Raw genomic sequence first — 21,472 nt, 5'->3', positions numbered from 1 at the left:
TTATATACTGGTCCTTTCCAGGAGCCTTGAGGAGCCTATGCTCCTGGAGGCTCCATCACGTGATCCCTACTTGTCCGACGTGATGGTGAATCGTGACAGTGACGCCTCACACCTCCGGGTCACGTGGCATGCCCCGTTTGTATTTAATCATAGAAAAACTCTCTACTCTTGTTTTCCTTCTTCTTTTCTCCTTAGCTTAGTATTTTCTAATATAAGATACTTTACCTAGTATTCTTGAGTGTGACAGATGAGAGGGATTAATATGTAGATTTTTGAAAGTTTCATTTTCATTTTCATTTTCAATCCTAATTCTAATTTGGCTTAATGATCTCAGTTTGTCTGTGTTTGAAACCGAAAATCCAAAATCGAAAATCAAAATCGAGGTTGAGAGAATAAACTACATTCATCCATCCCTCCTTTTTTTCCTTTCTTCCCTATCCCATTCTTTCTTTCCTCCTCTCTTTCTCGTTTACTCATCCATCCATTCATCCATCCACTACTAGCTCAAATCGAGTACCAGATAAAATTGACAAGTACCTCTAACTACCTAATTAATTAAAAGTGCCAACTGCATAAACAGTTTCAGGACCCTTATCTTCGAAGTTCGTGGTGCTGATTACGGAGTTCCAGCCGCTGTTTTGGGGGAGGGAGAGAGGTGGTTAGTTTGTGGGTTTCTTTTCTTCTTTTTTTTTTGAGGGGTATGATTGATGGGGGATTTGAAGAGGGGGGGGGGGTTGGTTGGGATAGGTGGAGGGTTTGTGGTTTTAGGGCTTTTAGGATAGGGGGAAAGGAAGGGTTAACGTTAATCTGGGGAAGAGGGGGTTCGCTTGAACTTGAATTTAACCTCCAGTTTGCACGAGGTGAAACAAATTAGAGAATAAAAAAGCAAAAAGAAGATATTCAAAACCAGACAAAAGCAAGAAGAAGAAAAAAACATACAAAAAGGCATCCTGTTGCTTAACTGTATCCACAATAGTCATAACGGCAAAATCTCCATCAGTGTTGTATCCCCAGTTTACCTGCCAGTCATTGCTGGTTTTGCTACAGGAGAGAGAGGAGTAGGAATGGGTTTGTGGGGTGGAGCTGCTGGGGGGTGTGCTGGATGTGTCGTTGTAGAGGCAGGGGACTGTTTTGGAGGGTTAGAATGAGTTTAGGGTGAGGGAAAGGATGGGGATGAGGGAAGGTATTGGGAAAGGGAGGGAAAAGCTCACCCTTGACAGTAGCACCACTGGTGGGAATCACATTGATAGTGAAATTGTAGGTGCAGATTGTTGCTATGCATGCTGTGTAGATAGTTAGTAAGATTATCTCGATGCTGTTTGAAGTCCTCTTCTCATCCGCTCATTTTGTCGACTTTATCCACTTCAACCACTTCATCCACCCCCTCACACCCATCCACCCATCCACCCATCTACCCATCTATCCATTCCTATCGCTCCCAATCCCACCAAATTTCATCCAAATTCATCCACATCCCCATCAAGCCGCCAAAAGAAGCGTCCGGTAGATGAGAGGGAGAGAGTGAACCTTACAAACTCCCAAACAAATCCAAAGCTCAAAAGAAAAAAATAATGAAACATACGTCTAGTAAAATCCGTCACTTTCCACTGTACATCCGGAATAGCACTCGAAGCACTAGTACTACGTTTTCCAACGACACCCACTGGGAGAGAAGCAGAGAGGACTGATGCCGTGAAGGCAGTGATGAGAAGGAGAGATTTGGAGAACATTTTTCTTGTTATTTGTTGGGTTTTGATTGGATGAGAATATTGATATGAAGAGTGATTTGTTCAGTGTTGAGGAAGTGAGGAAGTGAAGATATGAGTTTTGAAGAGAGGAAATCCTCTACTTTATAGTGATTTAGATGCTTGCATCACGTACATATCACATCTCACATACCAAACCATTATATCAAAACACAATAGTACGAAATGTACGATATGTACAACATGACCTGACAAGACATGACATGCAACGCAAATAGACGATTTGACTACACGCACAACACAACAAAACACGCAAAGTATCTCCTAGAAACATCACAAATAATCAGCAGACATACATATACCTCGTATCCAAGCCCATCGTACATATATCCATCCCGTTCCCATCTTCCCATTCCGTACATTGATATTCCTTAATGAATACATATTTCCTCAATCGATCATGATGTTCCTCAAATAATCACCATGATCATCATGATGAGCTCATGATTTTCGGTATTGGGTAACCAAGCTTAAGCTTAAGCTTATTTAAGACACGAACCCACCCCGTATTATGATCTTTGTACAGGAAATTCTTATTTATACGAGGTTGATGTAACCTTGAGTTTTCCCCGCTTTCTTGCTTTTCTCTCTCTTACTCACTCTGTAGGTAGATGTACTCGAGGTGTTGGCTTGTGGAATGTTTATTGGTAGGTGGTCTGATTTGATTTGATGAGTGAGTGAGATCTTACATATTTGTGCATATACATGTTAGATACATATCTATCTATACCTATAGAGATACATCTGTTGTATTCATCTTCCCCTCAATCCTTTCCCCATCTATCGAAGATCCACAAACCCCACAATCCTTCTTAGAATACAGAGACCCACTAGTAACCTGGTAACTCATCCTATTCTAACCCCTCATCATCTTCTCATTGTCACCCTTACCACCGCATCTCATCTACTTGATAATAAAATAAAATAGAATAGAATAACAGGATACACAATATATAATACGGAGGTAGTACAAAATATACACCATACATCACACAATACAATACAATACACAACATAAACCCAAATAATATTCCCCATCCCACAAGTACCCAAGTACCCAAGTACCCATCTATCAATGTAAGATCTTACCATTCGAATCCAACCACCAACCAACTTCAACTTCCACTGCAACTCCCACTGTAACAACCATCCACACACACATCTACACATACACACATGTTTCACCTCCCATCACCTCCCATCATCTCCATCATCTCCCATCATCTCCATCATCTCCATCATCTCCATCATCTCCATCATCTCCATTATTCCCACCATCTCCACCATTTATGTGTAACAGCCAACCATATGTAGGTAGGTGACAATAGTAATCTTCCCACTAACAACTGCAGTATATACCACAAGCACAACACACCAAAAACCTACCTACTTAAATTATACAGGGAGAGTGCGACGTGAGATGAGATGTAAAATATGAGATTTGAATAATTAAATAATTTCTTAGATTTAAATATCTTATTATAATTATTTTGTATTACTTAATTTATTATTTTTTAAATAGATAGTAAATAAATTCTTAGATTTAAAATGTCTTATAATATTTTCTTCATTATCTGAATTCGGATCTAATAATTAAACAACTCTCAGATATAAATACCTGAAATAAAATAAAATAAAATATATTATATTGTTTATATCTCACATCATATAATAAGATGAAAATATAAAAGAGTAAAAAGTTTTCAAGTAGATTCAAATATGATCAAATATTTTCATTTCTTTTGTCTTCGTGGAGCATGAACCTAGCTTTTCCTAAGCTCTACATTAAAACGCCTTAGGGTCAATTACAGCGCTGTAAGCAACCCATTCCCAATGCATTAACACTTCCATCCATCCATATTTAAGCTCTGCTACCAACAGCAGCTCCTAAAGCACCACCAGTGAATTGTGTTCCACCAGCTTGCCTTGGAGCATTGGAGATACCACCACGTCCACCACGGTTACCACCACGACCTCCTCTGTTACCACCACGTCCACCTCTGCCACCTTGTCTTTCGAAAGCATTAGCTGTGCCTTGTGTTCTTGTCTCAAGTGTGCGCTCATTGCTTTCAATCAAGCCACTAGCTTTGTCGCTAAGGCTCAATGCTAAGCTTTGGAGTCTGCTCAACTCAACACCCTTTCTGAAGATAATTGAAGAGTTGACTTGATCTAATGCGGCTGCAAGTTCCTCGTGACTAATCATCTTGCTAACAATGGCAGCAACCTTTCGGTCAGGGAGTTCAAACATTGATGAGAGTCTGTTGACGGATAAAGTATCGTAATAAGGAGCGTAGGTGAAAAGATATGTTCGGAGACCTTCTTCTTGAATCTGTGCTGAGAGCATTGCCTTAATTTCCTCAGGCTTGGACATGAGCTCCCAAATCTTGATCGAATGGATATAATCGGTGGCCTTTTTCCATTCACCTTGAGCTAACGCCTTTGATGCTTGCATGACATGATCTCTAGTGTTCTCAGGAGGTCCAGTGAAGATTTGACGCTCATGATATTCGAGCATACGTCTGTAGGTCTTGCTGATAATTCTCTTCTTGATGTCGGGAGATGAACCAGTTTGTGCAAATAGAGGAATTTCGAGAAGCATACTACAGGTGAGGTATACACATTCAAGAAGTTCGAGGTTAATGTGCATATGGAATGGAAGTTGACGTTGTTTTTCGAGACGTTCTTGATCTGGGGTGACTTGGTTATACCTCTGGATCATGACACCTTGTGCAAGCAATTCCTTTTGACGGCCACTACCACAGATTTCTTGGAGGGTTGTTTGAGCTTCATACACCAAGCCGGCTCGGAAAGCACAGAGACCAACTTGAACAAGGGTGCGGTTGAACAAGATTTGGCTGTGAACGTCGAACGAATTGATAGTTTCTTGCAAGTGAGACATAAGCATCATATCACGAGCTTTGTAGTAGTTGTCGTGTAGAGCCTCGAAATAGATCTGGCAAAGCATAGCCCGTGCTTTGGTGAGTCCCTCGCCCTCAGTGTTGATGTAAAGGTAGTTGCAGAGAATATTGACCAAGGTCTTGGCATCTTGAACGGAGCCTCTTGGTGTGATGGTGGAGTCGAGCTCTGCGGGGATTGCTTTCCAGCAATTTTCGTCGAGTATCTTGATGACTGCAGATGGCTATAAAAAAATAAGTAGAGATTCTGAGATAAAAGTAAGATTTACAAACCTTGAAGTATACGTGCTCCAATCTTCTCATAACAACTCTGTTCAAGCTGCGTTGGGGTTCAGTCAAGCTTTCGTCCTTGCTAATTTCTTCTTGGTACAACATAGTTCTGACGATATTGTTGTAAAGATCACTCTCATCAGAAAGGCGTTCGATGTACTCGGCAGTATGGGGATCGATATGTTGAAGTGATCTTGTAAGCTCGTCATCGAGTCTTTCGACAAAAGAGACTATGCTTCCTGGAATCTTGAACTTTTCGCCATCGGCAACCGTAGGAAGCTTTTCATCATCCTCCCATGGTTCTGCGGTCTCCACAACCACAAATTCCCGGTTTGTTTCGACGACACTCAGTAATGTTGCGAATTCCTTCTCCGCTGCCTTCCATTGCTCTTGGGACATGAAAGTTTGAGTACCAGTAGTCATGTCGAATCTTGTGGAAATAAGGGTCAAGAGGACTCTGATGCGTTGGTAAGGAGTAGCTGCTACTTCATACAACTTTTCCATGATCTTAATTTGCTCATTGCGGTCGGTATTCTTTTTACCTCGGGACTCGAGAATGGTCCTCAAGTGCTTAAGAATACTCTCTGGCGTGAATTGAAGAGTTCGTCCGCCCTTACCAACAGTACCCCATCCTTCATCATCATCACCGTCAATGACAAGATTTTGAGCTGCAGCTGAGGACTTGGCTTTCTTTGGTTTTGGTGCCACGACTTCCTCGTCTTCTGATTCCATGTATGCATCCTTGTCCGCTCTGAAAGAGTCGATGTCCTTCTGATGCTCCTTGCTGGTCTTCTTGAGCTTCTGCTTAACAGCATTCAAACCTCTAGAATTGGTTGCGTTCATCTTCTTTGGCGTCACCTTCTGCTTCGCCAAGGTTTCATTCATGAAATCTTCCAACTCGGCGAGTGCTTTGATGTAAACCTTTGGAGTTGTGCCGGATTGTAGAAGTTTGGCGACCTGTCGGTTGAGCTTATCGAACTCTGTAACACAATAGTTAGCTATGCCACAAGGAATTGTTTTTAGTAGGATCTACTGACCTGCCGAGATCGATCCCCAATCATTAATCTTCTCGCCATTTTCGATGGCTTTCGCGGTCGCCTCAAGTTCTTCGAATCGCTTGTTCTTCGCAGACTTTACGACCTTAACTCCCTCATCTCCACTGCTCTCACTATCGGAATCGGAGTCATCTTTCAAGAAAGCGTTCGCGCCGGTCTTTTTGCCAACTCCATCATCGCTGCTGGAATCGGAGTCATCATCATCATCGTCCTCCTCCGAATCATCTTCTTCAGATTCTTCTTCGGGTTGCTCTTGAACTTCTTCGTCGTCAGAGTAGAGATCCTCCTCCTCGTCGGAGCTGCTCTCGCTGGAACTGTCGCCACGAAAGAATCTAGACATGTTGATGGTTGCGAGTGGGTGGTATTTGCTTTAGCCTCGAGTTTAGAAAAAAGGTTGCCAGTAGGAATAATTGGCGGGGAACCAAAAATTAAGCGACTTTTTTCGAACAAAATGAATCTTGCCCTAACAAAAAGGATAAGGACGGTGGTGGCCTTGAGAGTGACAATTAGGTACGTAGGTATCGATAGATGTGAATAGGTCAGAATAAATTATCAAGATAATAGAGAGTAAAGATCTACTGATAATTCGTAAAAGTGACTCTACACTATTCACTCAATTTTTGCGTTGGCTGAGGAATACTGCCTTGAAGGTCGGGAAAATTATTACAGCCAATGAGCAGTAGGTATACGTTTAGTTAGCAGATTGCTCTGAACCTTGAAAGAAGTCGATGCATTGTCCACAGGTGGTAATCGAATTGACAAACGTTTTCAGAATGTGGCATTTTGCTTGAGAAAACTTTAGTATTTGAGTGTCTGATCATTAAACAAAATGACATTGCGCTTGCATATTATTTTATATTATGTTATAGTGAGGTTATTGTAGCTCAGCTCAGGAACATGTGATCTTCAAAGGTCATCTGTCGCTATTGGGCATATTGCAACGAAAGCGATTTTCCATACTGTCTCTGAACACATCCAATGATGCGCAGTGGAAGTGGATACGTACACATGTGCTTTGAGAACACAGGAAAGTAAAGAAGAGACGTCGATTATTGCAAGTAGGAACATCACGCTCCAGGTTATTAGGTTAATGAAATGTGTGTTTTTCTATGCGTTTCCCAGTTATGATATATCTACCAAAATCACACAACGCCCACCACCGGATATCCCAAAAACGCCCCTTACCCAGAAATCCTCGACACCCCTAGATCCTATATTACATCCGTTTGTCGCGGAATATATCTCATGTATCTCCATCAAGCCAATCAGGGTGTTGTGTGACTCTCCAAGGTTTTATCCCATGTGGATTCTCGGCTCGACTCTTCTTTGCATGCTCAAAGAGCTTCACACTTTCTTCATCTTTCATCAGCCGTGTGAAATCCCGTACTTCTTTATTTGAAGTGGTAGCTGCTTGCTGAAAAGAAGAAAAGAGCTTCTCGGCTGTATATACTGGTCAGCTACAACTTCCTGAAGCTTAGGTGCTTCTTAAAACGCAGATTAAGAACGTACGTGATTGCTGCTTAGTTGCCAATGGAGTAAGCAGTCTCGGGATTGTAGATCGTATATTGCGACACTAAACACCTTGTTAGCTAATACTCGTTATAACCACTCATGATATGTGACTGACTTGAATATGCATTTCCTTTAAAGTTTTCATCGCCTGCTCGAGTTTTGCTTCATCCCATACCTCTTCGGACCCGGAAACTGCTGTTTGTTGAGCATCTCCGTCTACATTGGTTCCGGACTGGCTAGAAGCATTTGTCGCAGCTGATTGACCAGAATCCATTCTCTCAAGGTCGCAGCAAGAGCAATTCCATGGAGTGCTCTGACTGCTCTGATTCGGCGTGCTCTGCAGGGGTGTCAATGTTGATAAAATATGGAAGCAGCTTTGAGCCGATGTCAAAATGGTGGGGCCTCTCCGCAATGTGGGACCCTAGTTGCATCGTCTTCAGGGTTACATAAGCGAAAATAGTGATGGAAATTGGGATATGTGAATTCATGCAAATGAATCAGATATGATTTATTTATTAACTTCTACTGACTATCTCAGGTAGTCATAACCAAACTTTGGCTGTTTTTCAAATGCTATGTTCAAAAGGCACTCGATTCAAAACTTTTGAAGGAAATGATAAGTTTGGATTCCCAATACTTTTTGAGGATCCCGGCCTCTTTGTTATTCCGGAGCCGGCCAATATCAAAAGAAGTTTCTGGAGGAGAACATACTGGAACAAACCTCAAGGAACATGATGTTACCAATTCCAGACATATCTCATCTCAAACAGTCCAATGAAAAGTCCTAGTGGGCCTTAATCTTAAAGAATTTTAAGCTAACTTTCTTCAAAAAATGGTGAATTCTTCAAGTTTGGATTTTGCCTCCTCATCATCACAACATTAATAATAAATAAACGTATTTTGTTTTTGAAGATCCAATCAACCTGTCTCGGAGGCAGGCGGCCGCACTCTTGTGATCATTTATTTCTTAATTTTGGTTACTTCGGTAATTATTTTGAGAAATTAACTCTCTCCGTCCATTCATACCTCCCAAATTCTTTATTTACAGACCCCACAATCCATATATTGCCTTCTGGCTCGAGCTTTCACAATGGAACACATCAGTGGAGACCTTCCTGTCAATAATCTGGTTTCTGACAACTCCTCTCAATCTACTTTGAATGAATCGATCTCTGGAACAACCAAGATCGAAGATCCAACCATCAGACCTGATCCCTCGTTCATACAAAATCAGATTTCCCTTCAAAGGAGTCCTACAACAAAATCTCATGTGTCAGCTATCTCTGGACAATTATCAATAAAGTCCAATGGAAGCAGTCCTCGATTGGGGTTTTCAGCACTTGCCAGCACTCATGGTGAAGACAGAATCAGGGAAGATGATCAAAGAAGGTCGCATGGTGATTCAAATGGAAGCAATACTAGAGAAGTCAACAGATCTACATTGTTGAAATCAGATTCGTTTTCTTCCAGTCTGTCAATGAAGTCAGAGAAGTCAGTCCATTCCGTCAACGTCGTTGGTAACTATCCCCTCGGTACCTTGAGAGTTCACTCTCCATCACCTACCAGAGGGCGAGGTGTGGAACATCACGAAGTTTTGAAGGATGGCGATGTCATTATCGTTGGAAGCCTTCCGCCGGGTTCAATGTTTGGATACGACACAAAAGCTTATACTATCAAGACTGAGGGAACCCTTGAGGGCGTTAAGAATATTCCTCCTGGAGCCCATTTCTTCTGGGGAGGATCAGCGAATGGATCCTCGCGCACCGGTTTCTGGTTTATGACTATGAAACTAGCTTCAGACGAGTATGGTGACGCTCACGTCTTAAGATGGGATAATTATCATGAGTGTTTGGAAGAGGAGGTCAGCGAAGCAGAAAAACGAATTCAAAAGGCCAGCATACCTGAAATCGTCAATAGACTCGAACCATACTTGAGCAATACTTCAGTCCCAAGCCCAAAACCCGCTGGCTCTGTTTCCACTTCACCAACTTTCGTCAACTTCCCAAGTTCTCCGATCGCTGCTGAAGACATTTATGGCAGCGACAAGTGGCGTCACTTGACCTCTTGTATCAAGCATCCCTACCTCAAGAGAGTTACGGGTGGCAAATGGAATAGTTGGAAAGTCTCGTCTAGCCATGACATTAAGACGACAGAGCTACAGGCTACAAGCGCCCCGCGTGATGTCAAAGGCAACAGTACGAATTTCGATGGAGACGATTTCCTTAATTTTGTTTTTCCAAGAAATTCACGTACCTTTTCCGATGCATCCACGGGTCGCGAGCGCACCGAGCAGGCAATCGATAGCACGGCTTATATCGTTGAAGCTATCGCAAACTGCACTTACGAAGACTCAGATGAGATTATAGGAGAGTTACAGTTTTGCTACATCACTGGAATGGTCCTTGGAAACCTTGCTTGCATGGAACAGTGGGGTATCATTATCAGCAAGCTATTTGGAGCATATCGCCTTTCCATGGATCACCCAGTTTTCTTCCGTAAGGTAATCACCGCCGTTCATGCGCAGTTTATGTATGACGAAGAGGGGTTCGATACCAGTATCTTTGATCACGATTCCCATCTTGGGGATGATTTGAAGATCATTCTCACCAAGTTCAAGTCTCGTCTAAATGAGCAACTTCTCTCTAATGGTTCCAAGATCACTCCCGAGCAGGAAGAAGTCGGAAAAGCATTTGAAGCATTTGAATCTTGGCTCTGGAAATGGGGATGGGATCTACGTGGAAACTATCTTAGGTCTGGAAAATTCCAGCTTGAGGATGGAGAGATGATTGACGCAGAGCTCAAGGATTTCGAGGACGAAGATGAACGAGGTGAGTACGCGCCGATGGTAGTAGATCTCGATGAAGATGGGCTCGAGAAAGATCGCATAATTCTGTAGCAAATCAAATCATGTTACACTCAGTATTTACATCCCACCACACTTCACATGCTTCTTGTCTAACACTATTTATCTCCAATACCATCCATTCCCTCCATTTGCAACCCCACTCCTCCCTTCGCTCCCTTCGCTCCCTTCCACCCCCCTCCTATCTTGCCGTACCCACCAACCACTCATCTAACCCATCCCTCGTGTTGCGCCTCTAGGTCGCAAATCCGACAAATCCGACAAATCCGACAAATCCGACAAGTCCAAAAAGTCAAGAAGTAACCGCATCAGTCGCTCCGGATTCGCCTGGGCCCTTCCAAATGTATCCTAACGCTCGACTTTTCCTCCTATACTCTATATTCAATTTCTCTTTCCCCGACTTTTCCTAATACAACTTTCCATCCCTCAGCTGCTCTGTTTCTGCTACGCTTCAAGTCGCAGAACAGAGGCAAGTGCATTACTACAACCCTTTTTTTTTAGATTTTAATTTCGATTCTTTGATTTCTTGAGTTCTTGACTTTCAAGACGGGAGCTTACACTTACGATCTCACGATTTAATGGTTTAGTGGTTTCTACAAAGATGATTTTGAAAGCTGGATACCCTTTACGAATTAATGAATCACGGCTTGGTTTGGGATGTAATATGGATTGGCTTTGCATTGAGGATGAGGGATGTATCTAGGTCGGGATGCGAAGATGGGTGATACTTTGAGGAAATTATATTCCATGGATGGGGCATGTTTTATGCGGTTCTACGACGGAGGACTTCTTGGTTTTACAGAGGGTCGTCAGCATGGATGAATAAGCGGTGTGTATCAGGATTGACATTCACGAAGCGCAGTTCCGAACATATCTGCGATCCACGAAACATACAAGCAAGTACAATTGTCACATATAATGGTCAAGCATAAATCTGTTTTTAGTTCATTTGCAGAAATCGTGATATTCATGGCCGCACTTTGCTAAAACGCTTACGTGACAAATGAGACAAGGTCGACCCAAGCCCAGATTTGAGATATAGAGACCAGGCAATAAATGCCGTTCTCCGCGTAGTTGTCATCAGTTGCACAATAAAACCCATATTCTGCTCCATGCTTGTAGCCAGAATTGGCACGTCTACAAACGACGACCACGGCGACCTCCCTTGCGACGGGTGCTGTCGGATGGGGTTGGGGTAACATCCTCAATACGGCCAATCTTCATGCCGGTACGGGCAAGAGCACGGAGAGCGGATTGAGCACCTGGACCTGGGGTCTTGGTTCCGTTACCTGTAAGGAATGAGTGTTAGTTTTGCTCTCAGTAATTCTAGAGTCCTTGATTGTGTTCTTACCTCCGGTAGCACGGATCTTGATGTGGAGAGCAGTGATGCCCAATTCCTTGCAACGGGCAGCAACATCTTGAGCAGCCAACATAGCAGCGTATGGGGAAGACTCATCACGATCGGCCTTGACCTTCATTCCACCGGTAACACGGCAGATGGTTTCGCGGCCACTGGAATCACCCAGAAAGTCAGCCTATGAACCTTTTCATTCCAAAATGGCACAATGTATATTTCACAACACCAAATTTCCTACTGTAGATTTTTTCGGGGGAGTACATACGAAAGATCAGTGACATGGACGAAGGTATCGTTGAAAGATGCGAAAATACGGGCGACACCGAAAACGAGTTCACCTAAGCCGCGGGGTTAGCAATTTGCATCAAATTTCTCCAGGAATTGGAATTTTGCTTACCTTCCCTGACACTAGGGCCAAGGTTGATGTTCTCTTGCGCTGGGCGTGCTGCTTTCTTTGGAGGCATGTTGGTTAGTTGCTGAAGGATTGATCGACGAAGTTTTCGAAAATATCAGAGGTTTTCGAAATGGAAGGGTAGGACATTCGAATTCCAAAATTTGGCGAATTTGTGCGCGCTAATACGAAATAGGAATAGTTTGCTATCTTTCCTTAGCGTAATGGGGCTCGAAAAAAAGACATAAAGTTTCTCTCGGTCAATTGGAATTTTTCTTTCCAACCACCATAACAACAATATTTTCAATGACTTGAATATTTCAATTTTTCTCACAACGTGTAGAATTGGGACAGTTGGCCAGATTTGAGTTTTTTTACGGATACTTACATTACACAGTCTTTTAAGCTACTGGTATTGTGTCGCGCACATGGCTACTTCAGCCAAGTCAGACCTTGAGGGGAAAATGGATAATTTTGTCATCGGTATCATTGGTATGGGTGACATGGGCAAGATGTATGCCCGCAGGCTCAGCGATGCTGGATGGAGGTAAATACCCTCAATTGAGTTTTCGTTGAGCCCGCTTTTGTAATGGTAAGCACCCTCTTTCTTCCTCCGTTCCTCTTTATAATGATGACCTGAGTGCATTTGGCTCGAGCATCGCCTTCAGCTGGCCTGACTACCATTCTGGTACCAGGTCGGAGGCTGGCTTTCTATGATGAAAAATCTCAGCTACCTTATTTTATTTTGTCTGAATCAATCAAATCACTTTTGAAGTTTTTGTTACATCTCGAATTCGCAGAAGCTAACAATCAAACTTTAGTTATACCACTTGAACTTGACAGCTACTGATATACTTGGGGCAGAGTGAATGCCTGCGATAGGGAGGAGAAATATGAAGCCTTGTGTGAAGAGTTTGCAGATAGAGTAAATACCCAGCGTTTTAGATAGTTTGAGCCTGCAGCTTGTGCTGAGACCTCCATAGAAACAAATTACAATTCTTCCCAATGGCCATCTCGTTTCCAGAGCAAGTGATTACACTATTTACAATGTCGAAGCCGCCGCGATCGGCAAGGTTGTAGCTGAATATGGTCCCTGTATGGTTTACATAATCCTATCATCTTCATCTTCTAATCATCTGTGTAGCCACCAAGCAAGGTGCGATAGTAGGAGGACAAACCTCATGCAAAGCTCCTGAGATAGCAGCATTTGAGAAATATCTACCTCCTGATGTTGAAATCGTATCTTGCCATTCCCTCCACGGTCCCAATGTTGATCCTCGAGGTCAACCTCTTGTAAGTATCCCGGTCGTATCACGCTTTCACGTGGCCTAAGAACAACACAGGTCTTGATCAAACATCGTGCTTCTCAAGAAAGTTTCGAAAAAGTCGAGCATGTACTCTCCTGCCTCGGCTCCAAACAGCATGTCCTCTCAGCATCTCAGCACGACCGTATCACAGCAGATACCCAAGCCGTCACCCATGCAGCCTTCCTATCCATGGGTAAAGCCTGGCACGCCAACCTTCAATTTCCCTGGGAGATAGCCCGTTACGTTGGAGGTATCGAAAACGTCAAAATCAATCTGACTCTTCGTATTTATTCTCAAAAATGGCATGTCTACGCCGGTCTCGCCATCCTGAACCCTTATGCCAAAGAACAGATTAGAGAGTATGCACAAAGCGTGACAGATCTATATAAGTTGATGCTGGGAGGGCACCGAAGAGAGCTAGAAGAGCGAATCAAGAGTGCAGGACGATTTGTCTTTGCTGGGCGCAAAAAGTCCGATGAATTACTCTTGCGAGATGAAGTGCTTGATCGTTTTTCCTTGGGCAAGAAACCCGAGAAACCTACTCCAAATAATCACCTCTCTCTACTTGCCATTGTGGACTGTTGGGCCCGTCTTAATATTATTCCCTACGATCATATGATCTGTAGCACGCCTCTCTTTCGTCTTTGGCTCGGTGTCTCGGAATATCTGTTTCGAAATGAGAAATTGTTAGATGAGGTTATCAATACAGCTATTGAAGACAACACATTCCGTTCTGATGATTTAGAGTTTACGTTTGCGGCTAGAGGATGGAGCGAGTGTGTAGAGTTTGGAGATTTTGAGAGTTGGAAGGATAGGTTTGAAAAAACGCAAATGTTCTTCGCTCCAAGATTCCCGGAGGCAACGAGAGTAGGTAATGAGATGATGAAGACAATTTTGGCAAATATCAAGGATTAGAGTTGGGGACTGGATAGATTGGGGTTGGGTTGGAGGTGGTTTGACTTATTTATCTGGAGTTTGGCTGGCTGCTCGACATTCGACATGATTCGAATTTCCAGTAGGGCGTAACAGAGGGTATACTGCGCTGTAATTTAAGATGACACTCTTTTTAAACTCAAGGAAAACTCCATTTCACGAAATCTACGGTCATTGAGATCCGGAAAAGATAGGCAGAAGACTTGTGCATCACATATTGTGCTGTGGGCCATCGCACACGACCTGGAGAAATAGATGATTGGTCGGAATGGGAAGTGTATTTGTAGATGTAGATGTGGCCATTTCTACGTAGTGCTTTCGGTCGTTTGAAGCGACCCCCCTTATCACCAGATAATCACACAACAGAACTCACGCGAGTTCTTAGCACTTTGTCGTTGTATTAATCAACATTTCCATTGCCATATGCTCCTTAGTTCATGAACATGTCGGAAGAATTTTGCATTTATTTGCTCATAATTCTATAAACCAGCGTAAAAAGCCAGTCCAATGCAAATGCAGCATAACCACTCCCCCAAATCCGCAACCCATAAAACCCCAAATTTAACGGTAAGATTTTTGGTATCTGGCTCTGGCACCGGGACCTATTGAAAATATTAGCTGAAATCCTACTCTCTATACACAACAACTGACCTCCGAACTTCTTTGGCTCGCAACGTCTGTTATCGGCAACCAAGAGGGTTCTGTCGTAGGTAACGAGGGCTTGCTTCAATTGGTTCTTTGAGTGCTCATCGACGAACTTTTGGTAGTAGGCAACGATGGCCTTGGAGATGGCTTGACGGATGGCATAGATTTGGGAGGTTTGACCACCACCGGTAACTCGGACACGGATGTCAACACCGGCGAATCTTTCGAGACCGACGATCAAGAGGGGCTCGTAGACCTTGAATCTCAAGACCTCAGGTTGGACCAAGTTCAAAGGCTTTCCGTTAACCTTGACAAGTCCCTTTCCGGCCTATTTCCTTGTGATCAGTATATAAATTCTTCCGGCTGTTGTTGTGGATGTGTGGAATTTTCGTCGAGGAAATGCGTACCTTGCAGTGGGCAACTGCGGTGGCTATATTAAAAAAAAATTTGTTAGTTCTGGTGTGCATTTCAAGATGGCCAAACTCAGATTGAAATTCTTACCGGTCTTCTTCTTTCCGAAACACTGAACAGACTGAGTGGAGGCCATTTTGGATTATTGTCCTTCAAATTCGAATATATGTTAGCTTCTTGTTCCACCAAAAATGCCAGCCAGTATCATAAAAAACAATTGATAATGCTTTTGTCGAATGTCGAAAAAATCCATGACCGAGTTCCAGAACCTCCAAGTAACGTGCCAATCCTCCAATATTCCAAAATCCCAAAAGCGATCGCAGTTCAAATCAGGTCGGAATGTGAGCTCACCTTGGCGTAAATAGTCGAGGTGGTTGTAAAGTGTTGTCGTCGTTGTCGCGATGTTCTTCAATTCCTTGAGGGTATTTTTCCATTTGCAAAAAGTGCGAACCGCTCAATTAGCGAAATCAGCTAACGCCAAAAGCGGTTAGCTCAGCCTCTCCACCCCAGTCTACACACCGATGTCTTATCCTTATCGCAAAGCATTTACTCTGTGCGGGTACGGAGTACCGTGAGACCTCAAATCCATTTCACAGAGTAGTTGTTACAATGTCTCGCAAAGGTGTCGGTCTCGCAGCTTTCGACAGGTCTCGGATCACGTCTGCTCAATACGCGTCTCATGGAAATAATCTACGAAGTTCTCACTCCACATCTCTAGCTACTCAGTTGTCGGTCTTCCGTTCTTTACTTCAGCAATTTGCTCAAACTCATGCCAAAGATATACGCTCGAATCCCACTTTCCGCGCCGAGTTTGCGCGTATGTGCTCAGCTATTGGAGTTGACCCTTTAGCAAGTAGTAATAATGCTGGAGGTAAAGATGGGAGTGGTAGTTTTTGGGCTCAAATGCTTGGTACAAGTGTGAATGATTTCTATTTCGAGTTGGCAGTAAGAGTTGTGGAAGTCTGTGGTGCTACAAGAGAAGAAAATGGTGGGCTTATCGGCGTGAAAGAGGTTAAAGATAAAATCATGAGCAGAAGAATGGAAGGTGGGGCTGAAATAACTGAGTATTGATCACCTTATGATATCCTTGTGATGGGCAAAATGCTAATTATTGGCCAGTGATGATATCCTTCGTGCCGTGACTACCCTCAAACCCCTTGGTTCTTCATATTCCACCATAACCGTTGGCCACAAAACATATATCCGCTCGATACCCAAAGAACTTAACACAGATCAGAGTGCTGTTCTGGAAGCCGCGCAAGTACTAGGATATGTTAGCGTCTCGATGCTCATGTTGAATCTTCGCTGGCCAAGGGCAAGAGCTAAGACAGCCATCGAAGATGTCGTTTCAGAGAGTATGTTGTGGGTCGATAAGCAAAGTGAAGAGTGGGAGTATTGGAGCCCCAATTTCATGCTAGAAGTGGATGAGGGTGGAAATACTGGATGATAACAAGATTGCAATATACCATTCGGACAAACACGAAAGCCTATGACCAGAGAAAGCAACGAGTAAGTAAACCAAAGTCGGAAGTAGTGGCAAATTTTGCATGTAGGAAGACAATGGTACTTTCTACTGTGAACAAGGAACCTCAGCCGAGTCAGCATGACAGCGCAAGTATTTCTGGATAGATGAGGTGTCGTCTGTATGTCAGGAGAGGTGTGGAAATGGTTTTCCACTTACTCGTTATGCAAATACCGAACGTCCCTTTCCATGAGCTATACCAAGCCCGATCTGGCGTTCACCAGGCTTTGGGTGATGTTCATGGCAAGTCTGGTTGCAACCATGAGAAGCTGGTATTTCTTGTTCCAGTTGCAAGATAGACTCTGCTGTCTCATCTGAGGTAGCTTCCGGCGATACTCCTTGATAACCACCATGTTGCCATTCCTCTGCAATGTCCGAAAGTCTACGAGAGCGTTCAGACCTTGCCTGATATTTTTGTTTACTATCACTTCTTCGAGCTGAAGCTCGAGTTGAACGTGATTGGGTCGAGCTAGACGATTGAGATTCTTGATTCCATTGTTCTGATGATGCCTGGCTGGGAAATATTGATCGAGTTCCTTGTGTTTCACTCGTCGACGATTGTCCAAAGTTTCGGGCCCGGAAACGACGTCTCTGCATTGCTTGAACGAAGTAGTAGACTCCTATACCAAGGAGAACCATACATACCATGAAAACAGTAACCAGCACCCCAATGACATGGTTGGTCTGCATTGTGTTGAGATGTTTGATTCTAAGTTGCCAATCCCTTGGGCGTATTTAGGTGCTTGTCGAGTGTTTATTGTCTTCATGTTTTGAATGTCTAGTTGTTGAATATAGAGTTTTAAGTGCCGTGACTTTAGACACCGTATATGTATTATGGATAGGCAACGCTCAGAATTGTACTGGAATTATGGCGGCAATTGTTTAACCCAGGAAAGTACGGTGCCGTACTAGCATATGGTCTTCAACAGTGCACATGGTTATGCTCCAATAGTGGACTGCCTAGTTATGATAATTATTTGACTGGAAGTGTATGATGCTATACACGTCAAACAAGTCGTAGCACTTTCCTCCCCGAGGCTATTGATTTGTGTGATCAACGGCTCATGCATCAACCTTACCATACGGTTCATTTATAGGGTTCCGGAAACGGGACATAAATTCTGGCTACCTGACAATTTTATCAATTCTATAGGCACTTTTATATGGTATATTTAGCATCTACTTCTTCAATAATTGGCAAGTGATTCCTCGTTGCTCTATCCTTCGGTTCTAGGGCGACGTTTGATATAGCGAAATATTTTTTGATTGCAATCTAAATTTTCACATCCATACCTGGCCATTAGAGCTTTATATCTCTTACAGTTATCCAATCTCGCTCTGAGCATTGAACCATTAACCTTGATCGTGTCCTTTGGTCTTCCTTAAACTTCATCAGAATCTATGGAGCCTACCACAAGAGGGTTTTGATATCAAATCTGCTTGTCTACAAGTAAACGAACAACCAATGTCCAAGCCTTCGTTAAATGATATCAAAGTTCGAATCGAAGTTCTCCTTGATTGTAGGGGCTATGATTCTGTACATTTAGAATACATCACGCATTTAGTCCAGTGATCCGATTTTACGGCAAAACGTGCTTTCCCATTCAACCTGTTGTTAGTTTACCAGCTAATCATCATGAATCATGATGCAACGGCTCCGAGTCTTCTTATTGCTGCCTGATTGAAGCTGTTCTATTCTGAGTTTCTCTTTCCTCTAGACTTCATGAAAGACTGACATTAGGTTATTCTTGATCGGAATACTGTGATACCCACAGAATTACACTTTCTTTCTTCCTTACTAGTAAGTAGACTAACAATTCACCTGTCCCTCATTTGAAGGGTTAATGATACCGAAATCAGGAGCTAGATTCTTTCGAGCATCGAGTTACTCTTTTGACTTCTGGAATCTACTATTCGTGACCAAATAGTACATCCAGAGATCACCAAGCTAGTAGACCAAAAACTATAAATAAAGTCCTCATTTTCTCTCTGTCTGAAACCTTTTTTTCTTCTTCATCTATCCTCTCATCTATCCTCTCATCTATCCTCTCATCTATCCTCTCATCTATCCTCTCATCTATCCTCTCATCTATCCTCTCATCTATCCTCTCATCTATCCTCTCATCTATCCTCTCATCTATCCTCTCATCTATCCTCTCATCTATCCTTAATATCTGTCCTCAATATCTCCTTATCTATCTTCAACTATTTTTAATAATTATCCTCTATCTATTTTTAATATTTATTCTTAATATCTATTCTTAATATCTAACTTCAACATTTAACTTCAACATTTAACCTTAATATTTACCATTCGTCTTTGTTACTTATCTACTATCTATTATATCTATTATCTATTATCTACTTTTAGAATACATTTTCAATATCTATCTTTATTTCTCTCCTTCAATTTTCATACCTATTTCTTCTTTATGCTCTTTTTCATTTTTTTCCAATTAATTTTATTTAGAATTAAGGAAACCTCTCCCAGTAGAGATCCTCCAGTGAGAAACCGGGAGAAGCGAAAGCAGTTCTTTCTTAAAGCCCCAAAAACGATGCTTATGTACAATTTATACATTATTCGATCCATTTTGAGAAGCCTTTCAGGTAAGTTCGCAAAATCCAGAAAAGAAACACTAATGAGATATTATTGGGTTTATTGAGACCAGAAAGAGCATCAGATTGAATTGATTGATTCTCTAGCTAAGCAGTTAAGCTGCGAGTATATATTCAAAAAATGAAGGAATAAGGTTAGGTATTCAGCCTTCGGAATTAAAGTGCTTTGAAATCAAAATATTGAAAGCAAACAAACAGTATACCAAAAAGGAAAGAATGAATTAAAAGTTGAGTTTTGTTTGCTCCTTATATGCATCATGCAATATATATGCATTTGCTGCCAAGATCCCAGGAGGTCAACAGATATGTATATTCCATTTGTATTTCCTCCATACTATGTTACTTTGCCATTGATTTATGACTATTTTTCCACTTATCAGTCCCTTAACTTTTACTATGATTGGGATTTTCATATATAATCTATATCACCATCCGCACGTCATATATTTGATGCTAAGATTTGACTTGCTAATTATAGCTAAATATGAGCACAATAGTATACTCCTCAACCGGTCAATTAAGCTTTTTTCTAATATTTACCACCATCTGTTTTAATTTAGTACGTGCAACTATTTTCCCACTACTGTCATTTAACGGGAATAACTTCAGCTGGAAGAAGCAAGTGGATCCTGATACCCACCAACCAGTTTGATATACTGGCGCACGGGTGAGTTCCCTGTAGTCTCGTGGTAGGATATATCTTTCAGGGGTTCGTTTTGCGTTAAACGATATTGTATCTAATTTAATATCAGAACCCCCAAAAGTAATTTTACCCCTATCCTCGAAAGAGTTAGCGGACAAGGTACATTGCATGAACTTCATGCCGTGCATATGAATCTCCACGCCTGCATTTAAGGGACGTTTAGTCATTCATTCGTACCGGGATTCTTCTGTGGCACTAGGCTTATGGTTCATGTCAAAGCACATGAGAGAATCTCTATGCGCAGATATCACATATTTAAAGTATGAAATTACCGAAGCAATAAAGCAAACCCACTTCTACAGCCTCAAGTAACATGTCAAGCAGCTCCCATCAAAAAACTGTCGTTCCTGAAAAGCTAATCTATCTTCTATCCCTAGACACGAGGTGATTTACACGTTATCGTCCACACGCTCAAAGCTATATTTATCGGCACTCAAAGCACATCCGTCACCTCACTTTCCTCATACGATCTAACACGATATATTCCCACTTCTATATAATCTTCTATATTTTATCCCCCATACACGAGGAGATGTAGATCATACATGAACGTGACTATATATGCTCGCCGTCTTATAGCGATTCGTCGCTTTGAATAACAGGATTTGTATTCATTCCTCTTCCCTCCATCCTCCTTGCCACAAATAATAAACATTTCCCAAGAGCAATCTAAACACAGAGAACATAAATAAACTTTAAAGAATACTTACTGACAAGCCAGGAGAACACACACACATATATATACACATACACACGATAGCGCAGCATGATATGCTCATTCGAGGAACATGAAGTAATTAACAGAACCAAAAGAAAGCAAAGCAAACAGATTGCGAAAATTTCTGGGAGATAAATGAATGTATAAATGCGAATATGAATGGGGTGGGCAAATTACGAGTATACCAGATTGGATGTGGGAGAAGTCTAAAAGTCTAAAAGTATAACACCAGAAGAAGAAAGAATACCACACTACACTGCACTACACTACACTGCACTGCGTAATCTAAACTCTATAATGAATCACCACCAACCAACAAGCTACATATACCATTAAACTCCTACCTAGCAGCAGTAATAATAGATCTCATATTAAAGTATTTTCTCTCCCTATCTCTACCTCTAGCTCTATCTCTGCTTCATCACCACAATTTTGTAATTACCATCATATCACAACACGATACGATACCACACGACTCCTATCCTCGC

The 21,472-nt window shown here is 42.2% G+C and overlaps 11 protein-coding genes across 11 annotated transcripts; 4 read left to right on the top strand and 7 right to left on the bottom strand.

Annotated features, from left to right (window-relative positions):
- Nucleotides 1-551: 551 nt before the first annotated feature.
- Nucleotides 552-1,730, bottom strand: SS1G_00095 (hypothetical protein; the record flags this gene model as incomplete). The annotated part of the gene is made up of 4 exons (XM_001597959.1): nucleotides 552-633; nucleotides 940-1,126; nucleotides 1,212-1,283; nucleotides 1,583-1,730. 4 exons carry the CDS (start codon nucleotides 1,728-1,730, stop codon nucleotides 552-554), a joined length of 489 nt encoding a protein of 162 aa, XP_001598009.1.
- Nucleotides 1,731-2,957: 1,227 nt separating this feature from the next.
- Nucleotides 2,958-3,053, bottom strand: SS1G_00094 (predicted protein; the record flags this gene model as incomplete). The annotated part of the gene is made up of 1 exon (XM_001597958.1): nucleotides 2,958-3,053. One exon carries the CDS (start codon nucleotides 3,051-3,053, stop codon nucleotides 2,958-2,960), a length of 96 nt encoding a protein of 31 aa, XP_001598008.1.
- Nucleotides 3,054-3,627: 574 nt separating this feature from the next.
- Nucleotides 3,628-6,346, bottom strand: SS1G_00093 (hypothetical protein; the record flags this gene model as incomplete). The annotated part of the gene is made up of 3 exons (XM_001597957.1): nucleotides 3,628-4,905; nucleotides 4,955-5,931; nucleotides 5,989-6,346. 3 exons carry the CDS (start codon nucleotides 6,344-6,346, stop codon nucleotides 3,628-3,630), a joined length of 2,613 nt encoding a protein of 870 aa, XP_001598007.1.
- A 903-nt stretch (nucleotides 6,347-7,249) lies between these two features.
- On the bottom strand, nucleotides 7,250-8,272 carry SS1G_00092 (hypothetical protein; the record flags this gene model as incomplete). Its single annotated transcript, XM_001597956.1, has 4 exons — nucleotides 7,250-7,446; nucleotides 7,516-7,579; nucleotides 7,634-7,855; nucleotides 8,240-8,272. The coding sequence occupies 4 exons, from the start codon at nucleotides 8,270-8,272 to the stop codon at nucleotides 7,250-7,252; spliced, it is 516 nt and encodes a 171-aa protein (XP_001598006.1).
- A 336-nt stretch (nucleotides 8,273-8,608) lies between these two features.
- Nucleotides 8,609-10,733, top strand: SS1G_00091 (hypothetical protein; the record flags this gene model as incomplete). Its single annotated transcript, XM_001597955.1, has 2 exons — nucleotides 8,609-10,346; nucleotides 10,621-10,733. The coding sequence occupies 2 exons, from the start codon at nucleotides 8,609-8,611 to the stop codon at nucleotides 10,731-10,733; spliced, it is 1,851 nt and encodes a 616-aa protein (XP_001598005.1).
- A 785-nt stretch (nucleotides 10,734-11,518) lies between these two features.
- SS1G_00090 (40S ribosomal protein S14) lies at nucleotides 11,519-12,202 on the bottom strand (the record flags this gene model as incomplete). Its single annotated transcript, XM_001597954.1, has 4 exons — nucleotides 11,519-11,670; nucleotides 11,733-11,893; nucleotides 12,004-12,076; nucleotides 12,136-12,202. 4 exons carry the CDS (start codon nucleotides 12,200-12,202, stop codon nucleotides 11,519-11,521), a joined length of 453 nt encoding a protein of 150 aa, XP_001598004.1.
- Nucleotides 12,203-12,557: 355 nt separating this feature from the next.
- Nucleotides 12,558-14,351, top strand: SS1G_00089 (hypothetical protein; the record flags this gene model as incomplete). The annotated part of the gene is made up of 5 exons (XM_001597953.1): nucleotides 12,558-12,676; nucleotides 12,994-13,054; nucleotides 13,113-13,224; nucleotides 13,274-13,422; nucleotides 13,473-14,351. 5 exons carry the CDS (start codon nucleotides 12,558-12,560, stop codon nucleotides 14,349-14,351), a joined length of 1,320 nt encoding a protein of 439 aa, XP_001598003.1.
- Nucleotides 14,352-14,930: 579 nt separating this feature from the next.
- SS1G_00088 (40S ribosomal protein S16) lies at nucleotides 14,931-15,561 on the bottom strand (the record flags this gene model as incomplete). Its single annotated transcript, XM_001597952.1, has 4 exons — nucleotides 14,931-14,971; nucleotides 15,021-15,342; nucleotides 15,422-15,444; nucleotides 15,516-15,561. The coding sequence occupies 4 exons, from the start codon at nucleotides 15,559-15,561 to the stop codon at nucleotides 14,931-14,933; spliced, it is 432 nt and encodes a 143-aa protein (XP_001598002.1).
- Nucleotides 15,562-16,034: 473 nt separating this feature from the next.
- On the top strand, nucleotides 16,035-16,872 carry SS1G_00087 (hypothetical protein; the record flags this gene model as incomplete). The annotated part of the gene is made up of 2 exons (XM_001597951.1): nucleotides 16,035-16,489; nucleotides 16,545-16,872. The coding sequence occupies 2 exons, from the start codon at nucleotides 16,035-16,037 to the stop codon at nucleotides 16,870-16,872; spliced, it is 783 nt and encodes a 260-aa protein (XP_001598001.1).
- A 269-nt stretch (nucleotides 16,873-17,141) lies between these two features.
- SS1G_00086 (predicted protein) lies at nucleotides 17,142-17,300 on the bottom strand (the record flags this gene model as incomplete). Its single annotated transcript, XM_001597950.1, has 1 exon — nucleotides 17,142-17,300. One exon carries the CDS (start codon nucleotides 17,298-17,300, stop codon nucleotides 17,142-17,144), a length of 159 nt encoding a protein of 52 aa, XP_001598000.1.
- A 2,202-nt stretch (nucleotides 17,301-19,502) lies between these two features.
- On the top strand, nucleotides 19,503-20,215 carry SS1G_00085 (predicted protein; the record flags this gene model as incomplete). The annotated part of the gene is made up of 2 exons (XM_001597949.1): nucleotides 19,503-19,554; nucleotides 20,124-20,215. 2 exons carry the CDS (start codon nucleotides 19,503-19,505, stop codon nucleotides 20,213-20,215), a joined length of 144 nt encoding a protein of 47 aa, XP_001597999.1.
- Nucleotides 20,216-21,472: the final 1,257 nt, after the last annotated feature.

This window comes from Sclerotinia sclerotiorum, genomic scaffold, assembly GCF_000146945.2.
Source record: "Sclerotinia sclerotiorum 1980 UF-70 scaffold_1 genomic scaffold, whole genome shotgun sequence".
NCBI lineage: Eukaryota > Fungi > Ascomycota > Leotiomycetes > Helotiales > Sclerotiniaceae > Sclerotinia > Sclerotinia sclerotiorum.
The sequence above is the reverse complement of the archived record's forward strand: the minus strand, read 5'-3'. Positions and strand labels throughout refer to the sequence as shown.